Below are 17,725 nucleotides of genomic sequence, written 5' to 3'. Positions count from 1 at the left end.
GTTTAACAATTTATTTTCTTATGCTTTTCATTGTATGTAAATACTACTTGTTTCTGACTGTCCACTTGTTGGTATAATCATTTTAAAAAAAATGTAATTTAAACTTAAATTTATTCTATATTCTACATGTTCGAAATACATTTTGAAATGAAATGAATGAAATCAATATGATGTTCATGTCCTTTTTGTAAAATAATTAGTGAACTGTTTTTCATAACTTTTTTTTTTATTATTATTTGTGAACAAATATAATTAATGAAACATTATTCAAAGGTTTTCTGAATCTGCTCTTTTAGGGAAAACATTTCCAGAAGAATTAAATGTTCAGACAAAGGCAATGTACAGCCTTTTTATGTACTGAAACTGAAAATACACTAAAATCCTGCATTTCAATTTTACTCAAATGCAGAAATACTGTCAGAAAAAAATATATATTATAGTATCAAAAGTAAAAAATACTCATGCAAAATGACCCCTGTCAGTGTTATGTACATGTGCATATTGTAAAGTCAAATAGTTTCTGAATTTGCATTCTACTATTATATTTTTCAAATAATATGCTGGTGTAAAGTCCACCACTGTGATTTCCTTTGTTTTATTTTAGTTTGTTTTGTGTCATTATGAGTTTTCTTTGTGTTCCAGCTCAATGTGTTGTGATTGGGTTGGTTTGGACTGTGATGTGCTGTCTGAGACTTTGGACCAGCTGGATGAACTCCTCTCCGGCGGCATCTCATGGCAGATTATTATTATGATTATTATGATTATTATGATTATTATTGTTGTTATATTTTTATTATTGTTAGCTTATTATTATTATTATTGTTATTATTATCATTATTATTATTATTAATAATAATGATAATAATAATAATAATAATAATAATAATGTTATATTATTAGATTGTGTGGTGGTACTTTATGTTTGAGAATCACTTGCTTTCAAGGGGATGTACATTGTTAGCTATTCTGCTTTTTGTATTTTAAATATAAGATTAAAGATATAAGAATACAAGTTATGTTTCGACTGCATTATTTGGTGTTATTGGTGCAATATTCACTTGCATAACTCTGCATGCAAGGTATATATGCATTTATGTCCCCCTTCTCATATTCATAAATCAAATATCAGCCTACTCCCACAGAGAATGTATAGGTTATTTTACAAACTGGAATACTTTCAATCAGATTTTAATTGAGATGCCACATTTAATGCTTTCAATTAAATAGATTTCAAGTGGGTTAATTTGATTAAATACAGATGTGCATGGAAATAGGCATAATTCTAGGCACAACATCAGTTAATAACACTATGAAGGGACCTGTGTCAAATTCTTAAGTGATGCATCAGTATCAGTATGTGCAATAGGCCAACAGGATCAACAGAGACGCCACTGTGATGACTAAATCAGTGTTGCAGAGCCCTAATGTCACAGTATGGTGATACGACAGTATATGTTGTGCTGTGTGTACTATTAGAGACAGCAATCAAGAAGCCTTTCACCAGATTTATTCCAAGAAAGAAAAAAAAATCTCAAAATGTCATCCATAATGTCCTTGTTCATTACATCTGAAGAAGAACAAGACCACCAGCACTCAGAACTCAACAAAACAAATAATTAACAGATGTCTGGATTTAGTCCTCAGTATAAGCATGTCTACATTTCAGATTAATTTGGGCTCTTATTTGTGGTAGAATATCATATGTATCATGGTTTTCTTTCATCTCCTCTGTCTAATAAGCTTGGGGTTGTTCAAAAATGGCATGAAAAAAAAAGAGAACAGGATGCAACCACTTTAAATACATTACAGAATTGAAAAACTTCCCATTGTAATAATGACAGACAATCAAGTAACATTTTCTTTTAAAACTTTGATATTTACAGCAATTATGTTTTTGCCACTTTTGATGATTATGTCACAGGTGATCATTACATCACAGGTGAGAGTCCCACTGTTCTGTGATGATGATGGGAAATACACTGGGTTCCTGGATGAGCCACAATTTCAGACCTGGTCATGATTTATCAGAAAAGTTTTATATGAACACAGCCCTCGGACTTCCCTCCAACATTAAAGAACAAAAATAATTGAAGGTATTTTCACTTTGCAGCTTGGCCAGGAAGTAGACAATGTTGGCTTGGCACATTTAGCTCTCTAAAACATCACATAAAGGGACACACTCGGTATAGAAAACTGTCCGACCACGGTCTGGACTCTCAAAAGCATTTCAGGTTTAAAATTTGAATTTTTTTTTCAATGGAAACATCGTGACCAAACACTCAAACGCATTTGGAAACGCAGACCTAATAATAATTTAACAAGAGGCATAGGTATTTACATAGGAATCTATGCAACGTCACAGAGGCAGACACTTCATATTGCACATGAAAAAGGCAGGTATGAAACAGTGGTTTAAAAATAATAGAAGTGGGTGAGAGAAAGAGCTTGAGAAAGAGAGAGAGAGAGTCTACAAATACGTCTGTGTGCCCTTTAAGAAATGTATCGTAAAAAATATTCAGTCCAAGAGGCAGATCAAACGAGTCCATCCAATCGCGCTGGCTGATGCATATCCCAATGTAGGTATAACACATACATCAAACCACTTTGTTAACCAATTAATCTTTCTCCCTCCCCTTTCAAGAAAAAATGTATATTTAAATCATGTGATTGCAATATTTTTGCTTTCATCTACCTTCATTATCGACTGAAGAAGCTCTAGCAAGATCACTTGAGGTTTGAGTCTGCATCATTTATCAACAAAGACTGGTTATACTAAACATCCCCCTCTTGATCTCAACAGTCCTTTCTCTCTCTTTCTCTCTTATCTGCACACCTACTCGTCCATCCACTCATTTGCTCACTCTCACCCCTCCACACACAGCCTACATACAGTAGTCGTGTCCATTACAGAAGTTTCTCTTCGTGTAACTATTCTGTGGTTACCTTACCCTAACTAACTCTGCAGCATTTCCTATTTTAAACACCGTAAGGTAAAACAGAATATGGCATATTGTAACAAAAAACCCCAATTTATTTTTTACATGAGGCACAATCTGAGAACTCTAATTTTCATTTCCTTTGGGATGCAGCAATATTGAACTGTTGATGCTTTCAGGACATTTATACGATGGCTACATCTCTAGTTCCTTCTTTAAATCTATTTTGGGAAAAAATGCTGTTGTGTCTGCCTAATATCCCCTGGTGGTTATATATATATATATATATATATATATATATATATAAAACCTAAAGAAGTGAACATGACATCTGAGGTCTTCGCACAGGTATTTCACATATACATCTTTTGAGCATCATTCATTCAGCACATTGATACTCAAACTATGTCTATAACAAATATACAACATACATACTAAAACAGACTCTTTATTTCAATTTTCATATATTAAAAGCTCTAAGAAAGGCAGCAAAGATGCGCAATAAGGCAGATCCATATGACACACTCGATGACACACTCCATATAACACGCTCTACTCTGGCACATTTACACTGACAGATGAGATGGATCTTTTAAAGGGCTTCGGTTTGCTCACTCTATCTAAAGTGGTTTATGTAGTAGTAAACTAAAAAGTAAAAGGAAGAGAGAACGGTGCAAGGGAGTAAAATAAACTGAGGGTGTGTGTTAGGTCATGAGTGACCTTTGTTTGAGGTGCACACTTGATGCATGTGTTTTAATGTTTTATGCATGGTGTGGGGTGTTATGGTCAGGGATATGTGACTCATTGATCAGTGATTGTCAATTTGTCCCTTAAAACTTCCCCAAAAATGAGGAAAAAGTGAATCATGAGGGTTATAACGCTGTGTAAGTAAATTCTCCCTTGTACAACTTTATGGTATTTTGGAGAGCTGAATACAAAAATCTGTTGTGATGGTTTAAAAATGGACTGCATTAATTTCTTAGCCATGGAGAAATCAGCACTGACGAAGATAAAAGGAATAATACGTGAGGTGTCCATACAGCATGCATTCATAAGCATCAGGTGAGGGAATATGGCAGCTGAGCCATTGAAATCAATATAAGCTATTATGAAACATTTTACAGAAAGTATAGCACTTTATCTCACTGTTACATGAAGTAGTCTTTTTCCATACGTTTTTTCTCTGTTGTGTGTCTAAACAGTATGCGCATGTACATGTGTGTCGTCAGTGCGTGTGTGTGTGTGTGTGTGTTTTTACAATCTTAATCATCAGGATCAGTACTGTATGAATGAACGTGTGGTTAAAAACTTATTTTTCCAGTGTAGCTGCTGAAAAAGATAAAAGTCACCACCTTCTGCTTTCCTGAACTGGAGACACAAGCAACATGAATCGCTGAACCGGCTCCGCTCGTTTCAAATCACTTGTCTGATTCAATTAGTTTGAAACTTTGTCCATTCTGCATGGCCTCCTAAGCATCTAAGACGTGATTGACAGCAGAGAGATCGCTCCACTCTTCGGTCGCTTAAAAAAGGCGTCCTCAGCCTCTTATTGGACCACAGAAAACTTCAAGAACCCGTCAGCAGCCCCGCTGTTGTCACTGACCACTACCTCCTTCTGCATCGTCAAGGCAACCGTTGAGGCAGTGGTCGTCGCTCCCGAAAGCACCCTGGGACTGCAGCAGCTCGTACTCCTGATCCAGGAAGTCTAGGCTGTTGTTGCTAGGCAACCCACGGATGGTGAACTTGTGGGACACTTTGGTCCACTGCTCCCGGTTTGCCGCCACTCTCTCGTACAGCTCAGTGGCCCCAGGAAACAGTTCAGATAAGAGCCTAGAAGGACAGCGGCGGCAAGTGAGTTAGGATACAAGTTATTAAAGAGAATACATATGAAAGGAACTGGGAAAAATGGAACATTTATATGAGAAATGACACCAACTAAATGAATGCTAACTAAAATATATTTTTATGAATATTGAAAAACTTCCAGATGACTAATTATTGTTGTTTGTTTCTGTTGATGTTGCTGTGCTGTTCTGTTTATATCTCTGCGAAAACTCAATAAAAACTTGGGGAAAACAAGATACAAGTTATTGTGATAGTATAGTCCCAAATAAAAAGGTGAACATTATTAATATACATATCGGCATCGTCCATGAGACGCAGGTAATTATCGTTTATTGTATTGCCTGAAAATCCATATCGTTCATCCCTAGTTTACAGCATTTCATTTTGTTAAACCTGCAATAACCAATTTTTTTGGCCACTTAGGGGGAGTATAACAAGCTGCACACACAACACTGACATGCCACCTTATAAAGTTAATATGGCAAACATCTAAGAAAACAATTGCGTATGTACATATCCAGCAGACACTGAGTAACATTCTCATTCATTTGGAGTCATGTCAGTCCAGTATTCACTCTCTTTTTAAAATATCTGTCTGCTAAATGCTCCACTATGTTCACCAACTAGTCGCTAACTGTGTCTGTCTGCTGTTTGATGCTGGTCGGGTAGCACACAGGGAGTTTATCACAGATTTTTTCGCTGAAGACAGCTGCCTGCTGCGGCTAAAAATGCAGCTGATGAGAGCGAATCAAAACAGTAAAGTTGCGGGGTCATAAGACCATAACAATAAGCTGAAAGACACTGAAATGCTCTGTAAAGCTGAGGGAGTCTGGGGATTTTTATCTGTGTGTGTTTGTCACTGAAAACAACCCTTAACACATTAATCATTTGATCCATTGTTTATATAAAAATACTGATTAGAGAAGCTTTAAAACCAAAACATACTGAATACAATCTAAATACAGTTTAAAGTTCTATATTTCTGGTGAACATAGATAGGAGATTCGATTGCAATGTGGGGACCAAGATCAGCCGTGACCCTGAGACAAAGTGATATGTGATTAAAGGGGTCAGGGTCGGGAGGATGAGATGTTTTAGCTCTTCGTACGCACTTGTAAATGGGCATGGCGATATGTTCCATGAAGCTTATCTGTAGTTCTGGGATGTACGCTTTCTCTCTGTCCATCATCTCACTGGGCCGGTTCCCCATGGCTTTTTCCTGCACACACACACACACACACACACACACACATAATACAGACAGACATGAGTAATGAGCTCTCTATTGAATGAAATGACACACACTTCAGCCACTTATTAAATAATTTCACATGCCATTTAACAGCAAGCGTACGCTGACACATACCAGATCTCCTTGAGAGAAGAACTCTTTATAAATCAGCTCCTGTGGACACAAACAGGCAGACAGCTGTTATTGTTCATATGGGTTCATATTCATAGTGACATTGATTAAGTTCCCCTTAAAACACAGCTTACTTATGTATGTAATGTCACACTATAAAGCAGCAAATATAATCTGGAAAACTTTCATTTAACTTGAATAAAATGAGCATAAATCCATTTTAAAATAGAATATTACAATCTACTATGTAATACCATAATTAGAGCTGTGGCAATTAACCAGTTAGTTGTCAACTATTAAATTAAGTTTGAGTAATTTTGTGAGAAAAAAAGTAAAAATGCTCTGATTCCAGCTTCTTAAATGTGAATATTTTCTGGTGTCTTTAATCCTCTATGACAGTAAACCAAATATCTTTGTTGTTGGGCAAAACAGGACATTTGAGGACGTCATCTTGGGCTTTGGGAAACACTGATCGTCATTTTCACAATTTTATAGACCGAACAACTAATCAGTTAATCAAGAAAACAATCAACAGATTAATCGACAATAAAAATAATTGTTGGTTGCAACCCTAACCATAATACCATGGTATTATCTGGGTTTTTAGCTTTGGGAGAGAGTTTCACATGTTTGTAAATATTACTGTAATTTGACAACGCTGCATCACAATAATGCTGTAATCTAAAATCCCCTTTACGACATTTCAATATTTGGTGTGATTGCTGTTTTTTCATTAATCAGAAGCTGAATGAAACAGAAATGTGTTTTCAGTTTTGTGAGGAAGGATTACAGAGCATTTGCTGTAGGTGTTTGGAGATTTAGGGTGTAGGATTTAGGACAAGGGTCAGGGGTTTGGTGTTGAAAAGGGGCCAGACCAAGATTAAACATAATCCTAAAATGGAGCGCAGTTTCACAGAATAGAAATTAATGGAATATAGACTGAGAGGTTGTTTCCAACTGTACAGCTAAGAACCTCATAATCCTTACTGTCACAGAAAGGGGTCAGTTTTATTGTATAGCCATTGGAAATCTTTACGAATGCACTGCTGATAATAGGAGCTGCTATAATAATATAACACAATGGAGAAACACTTCATTTTACAGCTCCAGAGTGAATGGATTGTGAAAAACTTGAGATTTTGTTTGCAAAACTCATGAAAATATAAATTAATGGTCTTAACTTTTTTTTCTTTGCGAGTTACCATGGTGTAAGGGGGATAATGCCCCTTCGAGGTGTCCATAATCAGGAATTAACGGATGACGTGGAGGCCAGAACTGTTCGCGTTTTCCACAATTTAAACTTAAATTTCCTAATGTGGTGATAAATAAACGTCCGTGCCAAACCATCTTTTTTTTGGTCGCAGTTCATCATATATTAAAAACTAAACATAATTATCTAAATTTGTGGATATGTAATGTAAAGTTATAATGTAAAGTATAGACATCAGTGTAGACTATGAACTGACAGCAATCTTGCGTGTGGTTTTCCAGCCCTTGGTTTGGTCCGACAGGTCACATGACGTCATCAAGAGGCACAGCAGCATGGAGCGGTGGGTTCGGCTTTTTGGGTTGTATCCATCTGAAACACACACATGCAAGAAAAATGACTGTCTAAGCTGCATTTGCACACTTATATTGGCAGTAAATTAGGTGACAGCTTTGTGAAGATCTGAAGCAAGGTTATGATAGTTTTGAATAAAAAAAAAAAAAAAGAAGTGTTTATTTAATTTGACTTTTAGTTAGATTTTAGTGTGTGTTTGCCAGTTTTAGTTCAGTTTTTCCAGAAAGGTTTAGTTTAGTTTTGTCTCAGAAGTAGATACATATACATACAAAGTACATGGTAGAGAGCTGTGTAGGAATGGACATAATGTTTAATGTTTAATCTTCGCGCTACTTTAGTGTCCTATGTCAAGCAATTACAGCATAGAGCCATCTCCTAGAATGTCAAGTCTGTTCAGTTTCTGTGGTTCAATGTCACGAGAGTTGACGGAAATTCACGCTTTCTTTTTTTCAGTAGTGATAAATTATAACTAAAAAACTAAACTTTTTTTTTAACCAGGCAATATATTTTCAGTGTAGTTTTTCTTAAAGGTTATAGTTTTTATATAGTTTCAGTTTACTAACAATATTTTTCACTGCTTATTTTCATTTTAGTTTCAGTTTTATTTTGCTATAATAACCCTGGTGTGAAGCAGTCTAGAGTTATTACCAGTGCACTGTAAAATTTCAGATTTTTTAAAACTCATTTTAGTGTCATGTACTCAAAATGACCGGTAACTATGTGTTGCTAGATATTGTTGATCAGACGCCACAGCCGTATGTTCGGTACAAGCAGTTTATGTATTATGTTTCAATGGCATCTCAAAACTGACTGTATATTTCCATTCTGCGTTTGGTCAAACTATTTTCATTCATGACTGACAGGTTACACAATCTGTGGTGGAAGGCAGTCGCTAACTCATTTAGAGGCCTTGAATTACTTTAACAGCACAAAATTGATTCCACTGCGGAGACATCGACTCTGGATAACTTATAATTGGTTGCATTCAGGCGTAACAAACCACAGGCCAGGAGGTTACAGGCAATTATTTTATATAACAGTGCAGTTAGCAACTGTCTCAGTAAATAGTCCAATAAAAGTAGAGGATTACTAAGAATGTCAGTCTGACCTCAGATCTCTGAAAAAGAAGTCATGAAGTAATGAAAATCTAGAGTCAGTATGTGCCTTTTGTATGGTGAAAAGAAAGGAGCCGGCAGAGGAAAGGGTTCATACTTTCACTGTCTGAATATTTCTCAGTGTTTGTGTTTCATTTTGTAAGATATATACATAGACATATAAGAGTCAAAGGTTTTTACTGAGGGAATGTTGGATATGTATTTTTAATCACTGTCAACAGCCATACAAATATAATTTTTTGCCATGTTTTTAGGACTAAATTGTTCTGTAAATCAGGCTATGAATGATATATGAACAAAACCTTGTGTAAAAACCTTCAGAATATAGATAGGAATGAAACTGGAGAGTTTGGTGGATGTAAGTGTTACTGAAGTGGAGATTTCTGGCTCCGAGAAAAAACTCATTTTGAGAAAACGGTCTTGGAAGATATGGATTGTAAAATTCCATACATTTTTTTCAAGACAGAATAGTAAAAAAATTAACTAACAGATATCACCATGAATCTTCCCCAGTTGTTTACTTACTCAATTGTATGTTCTACAGACATAAATAGATAAATTGTAGTGAAGTAAACACCTAAATGTATATTTTGGATGTTTCCTTTCCACTAGTCTGAAAGAAGACATGCTATAGAAGCAAAATAGCCCAAAATCTCAAAATTGATCTGTGCATGAAAAACTGTTTTAGCCTGGGGTGCTGAAAAATAAAAATATTGGTTTGGTGTTACCGCTCTGAACCGAGCCTCCCTTTGCTGTGGTGAGTTTAAAGCTAAAGTAGAGACGTGGCTGTGCATACTGATCTACTGGGGCGTACGTACCATCAGCCATCTTCTGCAAGTCCTTGAAAATGCGAAGGTGGTGAGCGAGGTCTGTAGCCAGAATGACGTCTCTGATCAAATCCAGCATGCGCGTATAGTCCTAAAAAAACATCAAAAATAACTGTAGCTTGCACATACAGGGATAGCAGAATGAAGTAAATGCAAATTAAAGCTGCAGTGGGGAACTTTGAGCAAATATGATAAAATGTTATATTTATATCCTGACAGTAGTGCATGAGACAGATAACGTGTGAAAAGAAAATCATGGTCCTCTGTGTCCTCCTAGTGGCATTTGCAAGATTTTACCGCACCTGAACAAAAACTACCACTCAGAGCCGAGCAGTCTCTACAGCAGCTGTCAATCACTGCTCTCATGTTTTTGAGTACTGTTTAGCTGTAAAATGAGAAACTTTTGTTAAAACTGGCGCTGCCGACCGGCCGGAGCAAACTTTCTCATTTTACAGCTAAACAGTACACTACAAGATGTTTCTGAAAACATTTGAGGAGAGAAATAGGCATTACAGTAACAGAATATTGATTCATATTTGATCAGTGCTGCCTAGTTTGACTGTTGGATCGGAGTTTGCTTGTGATTGACAGCTGCTGTAGAGAACACTCAGCTCTGATTGGTTGTTTTCCTCTGGTCTGTGAAATCTTGCAGATGCCATTAGGAGCACCGGAGGACACACAGGCACATGTTTTTTTTTCACACATTATCTGTCTCGTGTACTTCTTTCAGGATATAGTGACAGTTTTATAAAAAATAACTTTTATTATCATATTTGCTCAAAGTTACCAGTTTGAGCTTTAAAGTTGAGAGACATGACTTGTAATGTGTGAGTGTCAGATTTGATATCATACCTTCCTGTTGAACTTCTCAAAGATGTTGCAGCCGTGAGTGTTCAGAATGGCGATGGCCTGGGCAAAGTGATGTCTCTGTCACGGCAAATAAAGCGTGATGGGAAAAGGAATGAGCACATTTGAATTTCTAAAGGAATGTCGAGTCATGTTGCAATGCAACAAGCAAAACCAATTTGCATGCCTCTCAGAGCCTCTGCAAGGAATTAAAGTTTGATTTTTGGCCACTAGGTGTCATACCAGCACAAAACAATATCAGTAGATCACACATACTGAAGTTCATCAACAAGATAGGAAGAAATTAATATAAGAAAATTGTGTAAAACCTCATTTTTCAGGTCCGCAAATTTCATGGTAATTAGGTGATAATTAGCAAGTAACCTATTTGAAATGTTGTTGGAATTACCGCCAAATTACCCCAATATTTACCTATAGATGTATCGAAAATGACTTTGTTTGGCTGTCTTGACTTGGGACTTGACTCTGGACTTTTATTATTCTTATTATTTTATATCTATTATACATATTATTAAATAATTATATTCCACTATTTCCCAATAAGCAGTAATAAATAGCTGGTAATATGTTTAATACATTTCCGAGAAAAGAATACAAAGTTAATTGATATGGGTTATTTCTATATCTGCTGATAAATAAATAATAATTAGCAAATAACTTCTTTAAAAACTCCCTGAATCATGACATTAGCTACCAGGTTATATCTGTATAGACAATAAGTCACACAATGGTGAGATTTGTACCTAATCAGAAGTGTCTTCTATTATTTTGGTTTTCTACCTCCAATGAAGAGCAGCGCACAGCCGCTTCTCAAGCCTAAGGGCCCTATTTTAACGATTATATGCTATTTCAGCATATTATTATTAAATACTGTTTATAATAAAGTCATTTTAGATAAATTTAGATTTATTTAAAATAGGTTGCTTGCTCATTATCACCTAAGTACCATGATATTTGCGGACCTGTAAAATGAAGTGTTACCAAAAATTGTATTTATTCATAATATAATGCACTCATTAGCATTGAGGTCATATTTAGTGGTGGTGTGCTCTACATTATATTCAGAGGTGCTTCCAATATTCTCATGTATGGAAATGGAAATACAGAAACACATCTCAATACAATATAGTCCAGTACAACACAACCTTTAACTATATGACATCAGTAATAAACACATTGTTCAATTCACACCTTTGTGAAGGTATAATTTATGGCAGAACTATACAGAACTAAAGTTGAATAAAGCTTTGTATAGACACAGATCCATCATGTTGTTACAGCTCTGATAGATTTCCAGTCGGCTGTGTGATGTGATGTAACTGGTTACCTCCATCACAGATCCCTCTGAGCTGTAGAGAGCAGCCAGCACAGATTGCTGAAAATAGAAACAGACAGACAAATGAAACCCAATCCTTTTAGTGTACACGTTATATTGATTCAAATGAAACAACATCCTTCAATAAAATCCTCCTCTTTAACTGTACTTGTCAGCTTTAATGTGGGTCTTCAAATGGAAAAATCCTAAAAGAAGCTGATAAAATGATGACCTTTGTTGCATAATGGGAGCTGGTGTGTGCGTCATTGAGGTGCTGGAGGGTTGTGCATGATTATAGTGGAACAGAGTAACATGCTTCTAGTCACAATGACATCTAGTGTTTCACTGGCGCGAATCCACACATGAGGAGACTCTGATATCAGTATGAGCCTGGCCCTTATTCTTCATCCTGAGCATCTAAAAGTAAAATTTATAGTCTGCATTTTTAAAGTGCAGGTGCAGTGCTGCTGTACTACCCTCTATTCTCTTGTGTCATTATTTAAGCTTCATCCTAAACCCTCTAATACAGTGGATCTCAACCTTTTCGAGTCGACTCGACCCCCCCCCCCAGAGAAATCAGTTTCGTTTTAACAGCTAGCTCCAAGGCTTTGTCCAATGTGCTCCAGGTTTTGTGGATTTTTGATGCGTTCTGTGACTTTCTCTCCCTTGACCCGCTGGTCATCAGAAAATCATGTGCACTAGGCAAGATTTGAGCTGGTGCACCTCCACCTCTTTTTTTGTGCGCTTGCAAAGCGCGCTCTGCCGGGAGGTTCTCAGTGTTATTTTTGTGCATACAGGATGGACATAGTCTCTTAACCTGCATATAATATAGCTAACATATTGACCTTGATTATGAGACAAACAAATAATTAAATCTGATCAGAATGCACCATTAACAGTAACATATAAAAAAACAAAACAATGTAAGCTGATATATATCTTTTAAATGAAATTGTCTATTTTGAATAGGCCAAAAATGAAACTGTAGCCTACTAGTAGGGCTATTTCTAACATAATTTAACCATCTAAGAGAGAAGAATAGAACCATAGGTTATATTTTAATTAGACTCTGCCTGTCTCATTGATCACCATGATCTTAAAATTGGAATTATTCTCCTCCTCAGTTATTGGTTTACTTGGCCTTCTTTTAACCCTCTGACAATGACGCTGGATCATCTGACTGGCATTAATATTACTGTCAGTTGAAGGCCGCTGTGGGTTTCAGTTTTTAAGACACTGGACATAAGAGTGGTATCATATGAATCTTGAGATTGCGATGAATTTGTTGATACCAAACATGTCATGATAGCTTATTTGGAAAGGGGGAAAATATTGCTCCAAAGTGGAGCTGTCTTTACTACGAGGCCCGCGCCATCTCAGTGGCAAACAGCAGTGTTATGGCCAGACTGTTTGTGCCCCTCCGGCACTTGGTGCTCTACGCACAGCGCATGATGAGTGTGTGCCTAGCGGCAGCGCTGGCCCACACAATTTGACTCTCACAAACACTCAATAAAATATAATATGAGGCAAATTATATCACTGGTGCAGGCGATGCAATGTCCAAACCATTCCCTAGTCTAAAATCTGTTATTTTTAATGTTATTTAATTTTTTTCCCCACAACCATCTGGTGACCCCCCCAGAAATGATCTCCCAACCCCCAGGATGAGAACCACTGCTCTAATAAAGCAGAAACATAATTTGCGGTCTTACTGAGTCGACTTGGAAAGAGTTGTTGGTGCCACGGTGGTCCAGGTCATGGCACATACAGGAGACAAAGAGAGCTAGAATCTCTATTTCCCTAAAGAGAGAAGAAAGAAGGAGGGTTGAGGATCGAAATGACTAAACGTTTGGCTCCTTGTGTCACCAGCGGGATAAGTGTTTTATACGTACTCGAGGTAGTTGGAGAGCCCTAGGTTTTTGTAGAGCAGGTAGCAGAAGTGTGAGACAGAGAAGGCGTGCATCCAGTTGTGGTAGGGAGGGTCCCTGTAGCCTTTCTTCACCATCAGACAGAACCTGACACCAGAGCAGCAGTTTAATTATCATCTATAACACAGCAGGCAACTAGTGACGCATGTAATCGAGGGATTTTTCCAATAAGGAATTGAGTGATTTATTCATGAGCTATGGAGCAGGTTTGTTCTTGTTCTGTTTCTTTCTTTCAATTAAGAAAAACAGTCACGATATTATGTGAAGTAGCATCAGAAATTGTCCCTATCAACCCAATTCACAAGTTTAAAGAATCATTTTGACTTGAAACACATATTCTAATAATATTCCCGCTCTACTGTTACTGTTCTGTCTACTCCAACACACTATAGAGCAGTTGACAAGAATGTGATCATGGAAAAGGATTAAAAATAGGGATTAAATAATTAAATCATAGGTAAGAAGAGTGAAAAATCAACTATCAGAAACAATTTATTAATGCTTAAAGAAACTGGAGGACACACTCATACACTCTTATATTCAGTATATGAATTGATGGAGTTGTCAGACCTGGCGAGAGTGTGCAGGTCAATCTTGTATGTGTTGATGAAACCCATGTCTTCAAACATGCTGAGGATGCACTGCAGACACACACAACAGGATCAGTTACATTTCTTTGTTTCTGTTTTTGTCTCTAATCCCTCTCTGTCTCTCTCTCTTTCTCTCTTCTTCTTCTCTCAACCTCTGTGTCTTACCAACGGCGTGTCGTCGTCAGGTAGGGAGCGAGGCGTGTACGTGAACTCGGCGAAGCAGGGGTGGATCTCCATCACGGGTTCGATACCCACCACCAGCGCCTTACATACCTCTTCCTCTGACACCTGCAACGTACACATACTGAATCAAATTGAGTAAATAATACGGACGATGTCAGTAAATATGATGCGTCTGTGTGCGAGAGTGAGTGAGATGTACAAATGTGATTTTACCTTCATGTGGTACATCATCATCTCGTTGGCCAGGTGGGACCTGAACTGAGCTTCATGGACTCTCTTGTAGAGCAAAGACTAGAGACACAAACATCATATTACAGCAACACTATATAGTTTATTTAGTGTCCCATATACCTGGCTACTATATGATGTACAGTTCAGTTACAGCACAAGTAGGAGCACAGCCAAGAACGCTCCTCTTTTTTATTCTTTTTCTTTATTTTGAAATAGATAACTGGGTAGACTGAGATGGTGTTTGATCTTTGTGATCAAAAAGAGCTTGATTTTAACCTTAAGAGACCCACACAGACCTGTATTTGGTCTTTTTTAGGGGGGGTATTTAGGGGGGGTATTTAGGGGGAGATAGCAGGTCAACAGTAGATGTCACATAGAAGTGGCTGTACATCATCTGAAAGCTGGGAACCTGAAGATTAATTTGAGATGCAGATCAGCACTGCGTGTCATGTTGTTATAGTCATAAATCAGAAATACACATGAATTAATTAAAATAAATTGTGAATCTGTATAAAGGCTTAGAACATTATGATGGCCATTCCCATGCTGTATTAGCAACATTTGGGTTGATACCATTTGTTACACAGATTTGGTGCTAAATTTAACCATTTTTTCTACCACTCGATAATTAATAAAAAATGATTAATAATCCCTCAAAAATACCACATTAAGACACCAAGACCTTGAGGAACACCATAGAAAAAACCATGCTGTGATCAAAAACTTTTGACATTTGGAGATTTCAGCAAGAATTGCATTTTTCAGCGATTGCATGGCGAGCACTTCTGTTCTGGAAACTGCTCAGAAACCCTGTTATTGTCAATCTACCTAGGAAAGCCATCCATCCTCTGAATGCTCTAGGTCTGTAGTTTGTGGCTGTAAAGTTTTATGAGGCTGTGATTATCCTGGAGGTCACCACAGGTCATTTTATACAGCGAGGTCAAATTTCAAACACATCACAATATCTTCAGAAAAAGCACCAGTCACAAACTGCTTTTTATAGATCATCCTGCTCAACCCATTTTTTGTCCCAACCCGCAGCATCCTGTACACCATGATACAGAGTGAGCATACATAAATAATGCATGTTTAAATGATTAACGAGCTGCCTGGAAGGTAATTATTCTCCCAATCAAATATCTTTATAGTTTATAGATAAACTATTGAGTACCTGCAGTCATTCAAAGGTCAGACGCTACAAGAGCTGCTGAATATGAAGGTGAAACAGAAACGCTGCATGAAATATCATCACAGCTGTACTTTCTGTATCAGCTCTTCCTTCCTTCCTCCCTTCATCTACAGTCTCTCTGCTTTAACTCCAGTACAGTGTCTTTCTTATGGCACGTTATGTGAAATCAGTATTAAATCCTTTAAATTACTCTATCAATTGCAAGACTGCTTAGAAGGAAGATAAATCAATCCAGTTAAATCAAGTTAAATCAATATTTCCACTATGTTCTGGTAAAAGGTGAAAGTTGCTGCAGTAATGAGAAATAAGATGACGAAGTTTGATCATCATATTCTGAAAAACCTGTTTTACAGCAAATGGAAAAAAACAACCCATCTGAGATTATAAACATTGGGTTGTTGAAGGTGCCGATAGCAAACAATTAGAAAACAATGTCAACAATAAAAACCATAACAATATAACATAACAGCCCATCTTTATGAGCTACTTCCACTAGCGTAGCTGAATGTGTGTTAATGGGTTTGCAGCAGTCATACAATGCCTACGAATTACACCATAAAAGCCACTCAGTTCCATCACAGACTGAATCTCTTTAAATTTCCCTCGAGGCTTCGCTCTGCTCCGCCTTGACTGAGCATTTTGCTCCCACTGAACTGATCCCGTTTTGCCAGACGGGATCCATCTCTCTGACAGCACCAACAAAGGATCTACCTCACTGTTTTAAGAAGACACCTAATGATGGATACACTGTAAACGCTTATTACTTTCTAAACTTTCTCTTATTCCTCTCATGCAGTCAAACATAATTAAGGATTATTAAAGTGCATGACACAGATTACATTATTATACATTCAGTTTGTGAGCTATGTTTCAAAACCAAGCTGAGTTAACGACCTGGCGTTGTTTACAATGAGTATGAAGATGAATGTGTAGCTTAAAAAAAGCTGCTGCATTTAGTCCCTTTTCATGTTTTACACTTTTAATAAGAGGAATAAGAGGAAATGATAGAAGTGGTTCTCTATTGAAAAGTGAGATGTCTAAGTTGTTAGTTCATTTGCAACTGATCATTTTTATCTACAACTGTGTCGTTTATGTAATTTATGCTTAATATGCTTTGTTTAAAGATGGGCTTATTTGTTTCTTCATATAAAAAAACAAGTGTTTTGACTGGTGTGGTGGCAGCATTTAAATAAATATACTGCAAACAATTGAATGCCCTGTTCCTGACCAGATGTCCGTATCTGTTCAACATAGCAAATCAGAAAATGTAAAGGCTATAGTGAGTCAGAGAGACTTACATGGGCGATGCTGATACCACAGTAGATGGAGAACGCCGTGGCCAGGTCCTCGTCAAAGCGGTTGAACCACGGCCCGTTCATTTTATTCACCAACTCAGCCACTCCAATCACCTCTAGACGAAGGAGGATTTAAAGAAAGAGGGGAAGAGGACAGAAGTAAAGATGGAGAGAGGAAAAAGACAGTGAGACATTGAGGGAGGCGATGAGGTGAAGAAGTAAAGCAAAGAAAGTTGATGATGAAGACAAATAGGGAGAGGAAGATGAGAGTCAAGGACGAGGAAAATGAGGCCCAGAATGCAACAGTCAGAGGTGCAGCACAGACTCAAATATAGCTGCTCGTGCTAACTTAAATTAATTTCACACTGAAGCTGAACCTAATTGCACATAAAAAGATCTGAATGACAGTTTTCTATATGGAGACAAATCACAGAGAATCTAAAGGTGATTTGATTGGATACGGCGAGAAGTAGGGAGCAC

General features: G+C 37.2%; 1 protein-coding gene across 4 annotated transcripts in view; it reads right to left on the bottom strand.

Moving 5' to 3' along the window:
- Positions 1-1,491: 1,491 nt before the first annotated feature.
- LOC119491262 (cGMP-dependent 3',5'-cyclic phosphodiesterase) overlaps positions 1,492-17,725 on the bottom strand; it is a 192,303-nt gene continuing 176,069 nt past the window's right edge. For 2 of the 4 annotated variants that reach the window (XM_037775081.1, XM_037775083.1), the window contains 13 exons: positions 17,249-17,361; positions 14,744-14,821; positions 14,513-14,635; positions 14,328-14,398; positions 13,722-13,844; positions 13,542-13,629; positions 11,842-11,889; positions 10,500-10,574; positions 9,639-9,738; positions 7,611-7,723; positions 6,148-6,186; positions 5,894-6,000; positions 1,492-4,766 (listed from right to left, as the gene is read on the bottom strand). In XM_037775081.1, the coding sequence (XP_037631009.1) occupies positions 4,532-4,766; positions 5,894-6,000; positions 6,148-6,186; positions 7,611-7,723; positions 9,639-9,738; positions 10,500-10,574; positions 11,842-11,889; positions 13,542-13,629; positions 13,722-13,844; positions 14,328-14,398; positions 14,513-14,635; positions 14,744-14,821; positions 17,249-17,361 (1,313 nt within the window). In that variant the 3' untranslated portion in view covers positions 1,492-4,531. The remainder of the gene's footprint in view (positions 4,767-5,893; positions 6,001-6,147; positions 6,187-7,610; positions 7,724-9,638; positions 9,739-10,499; positions 10,575-11,841; positions 11,890-13,541; positions 13,630-13,721; positions 13,845-14,327; positions 14,399-14,512; positions 14,636-14,743; positions 14,822-17,248; positions 17,362-17,725) is intronic. The other 2 variants (XM_037775080.1, XM_037775082.1) reach the window with 1 other exon arrangement.

The sequence above is a fragment of the Sebastes umbrosus genome, chromosome 7 (assembly GCF_015220745.1).
Source record: "Sebastes umbrosus isolate fSebUmb1 chromosome 7, fSebUmb1.pri, whole genome shotgun sequence".
Classification (NCBI taxonomy): domain Eukaryota; kingdom Metazoa; phylum Chordata; class Actinopteri; order Perciformes; family Sebastidae; genus Sebastes; species Sebastes umbrosus.
This window is presented reverse-complemented; position numbering and strand designations above follow the sequence as displayed.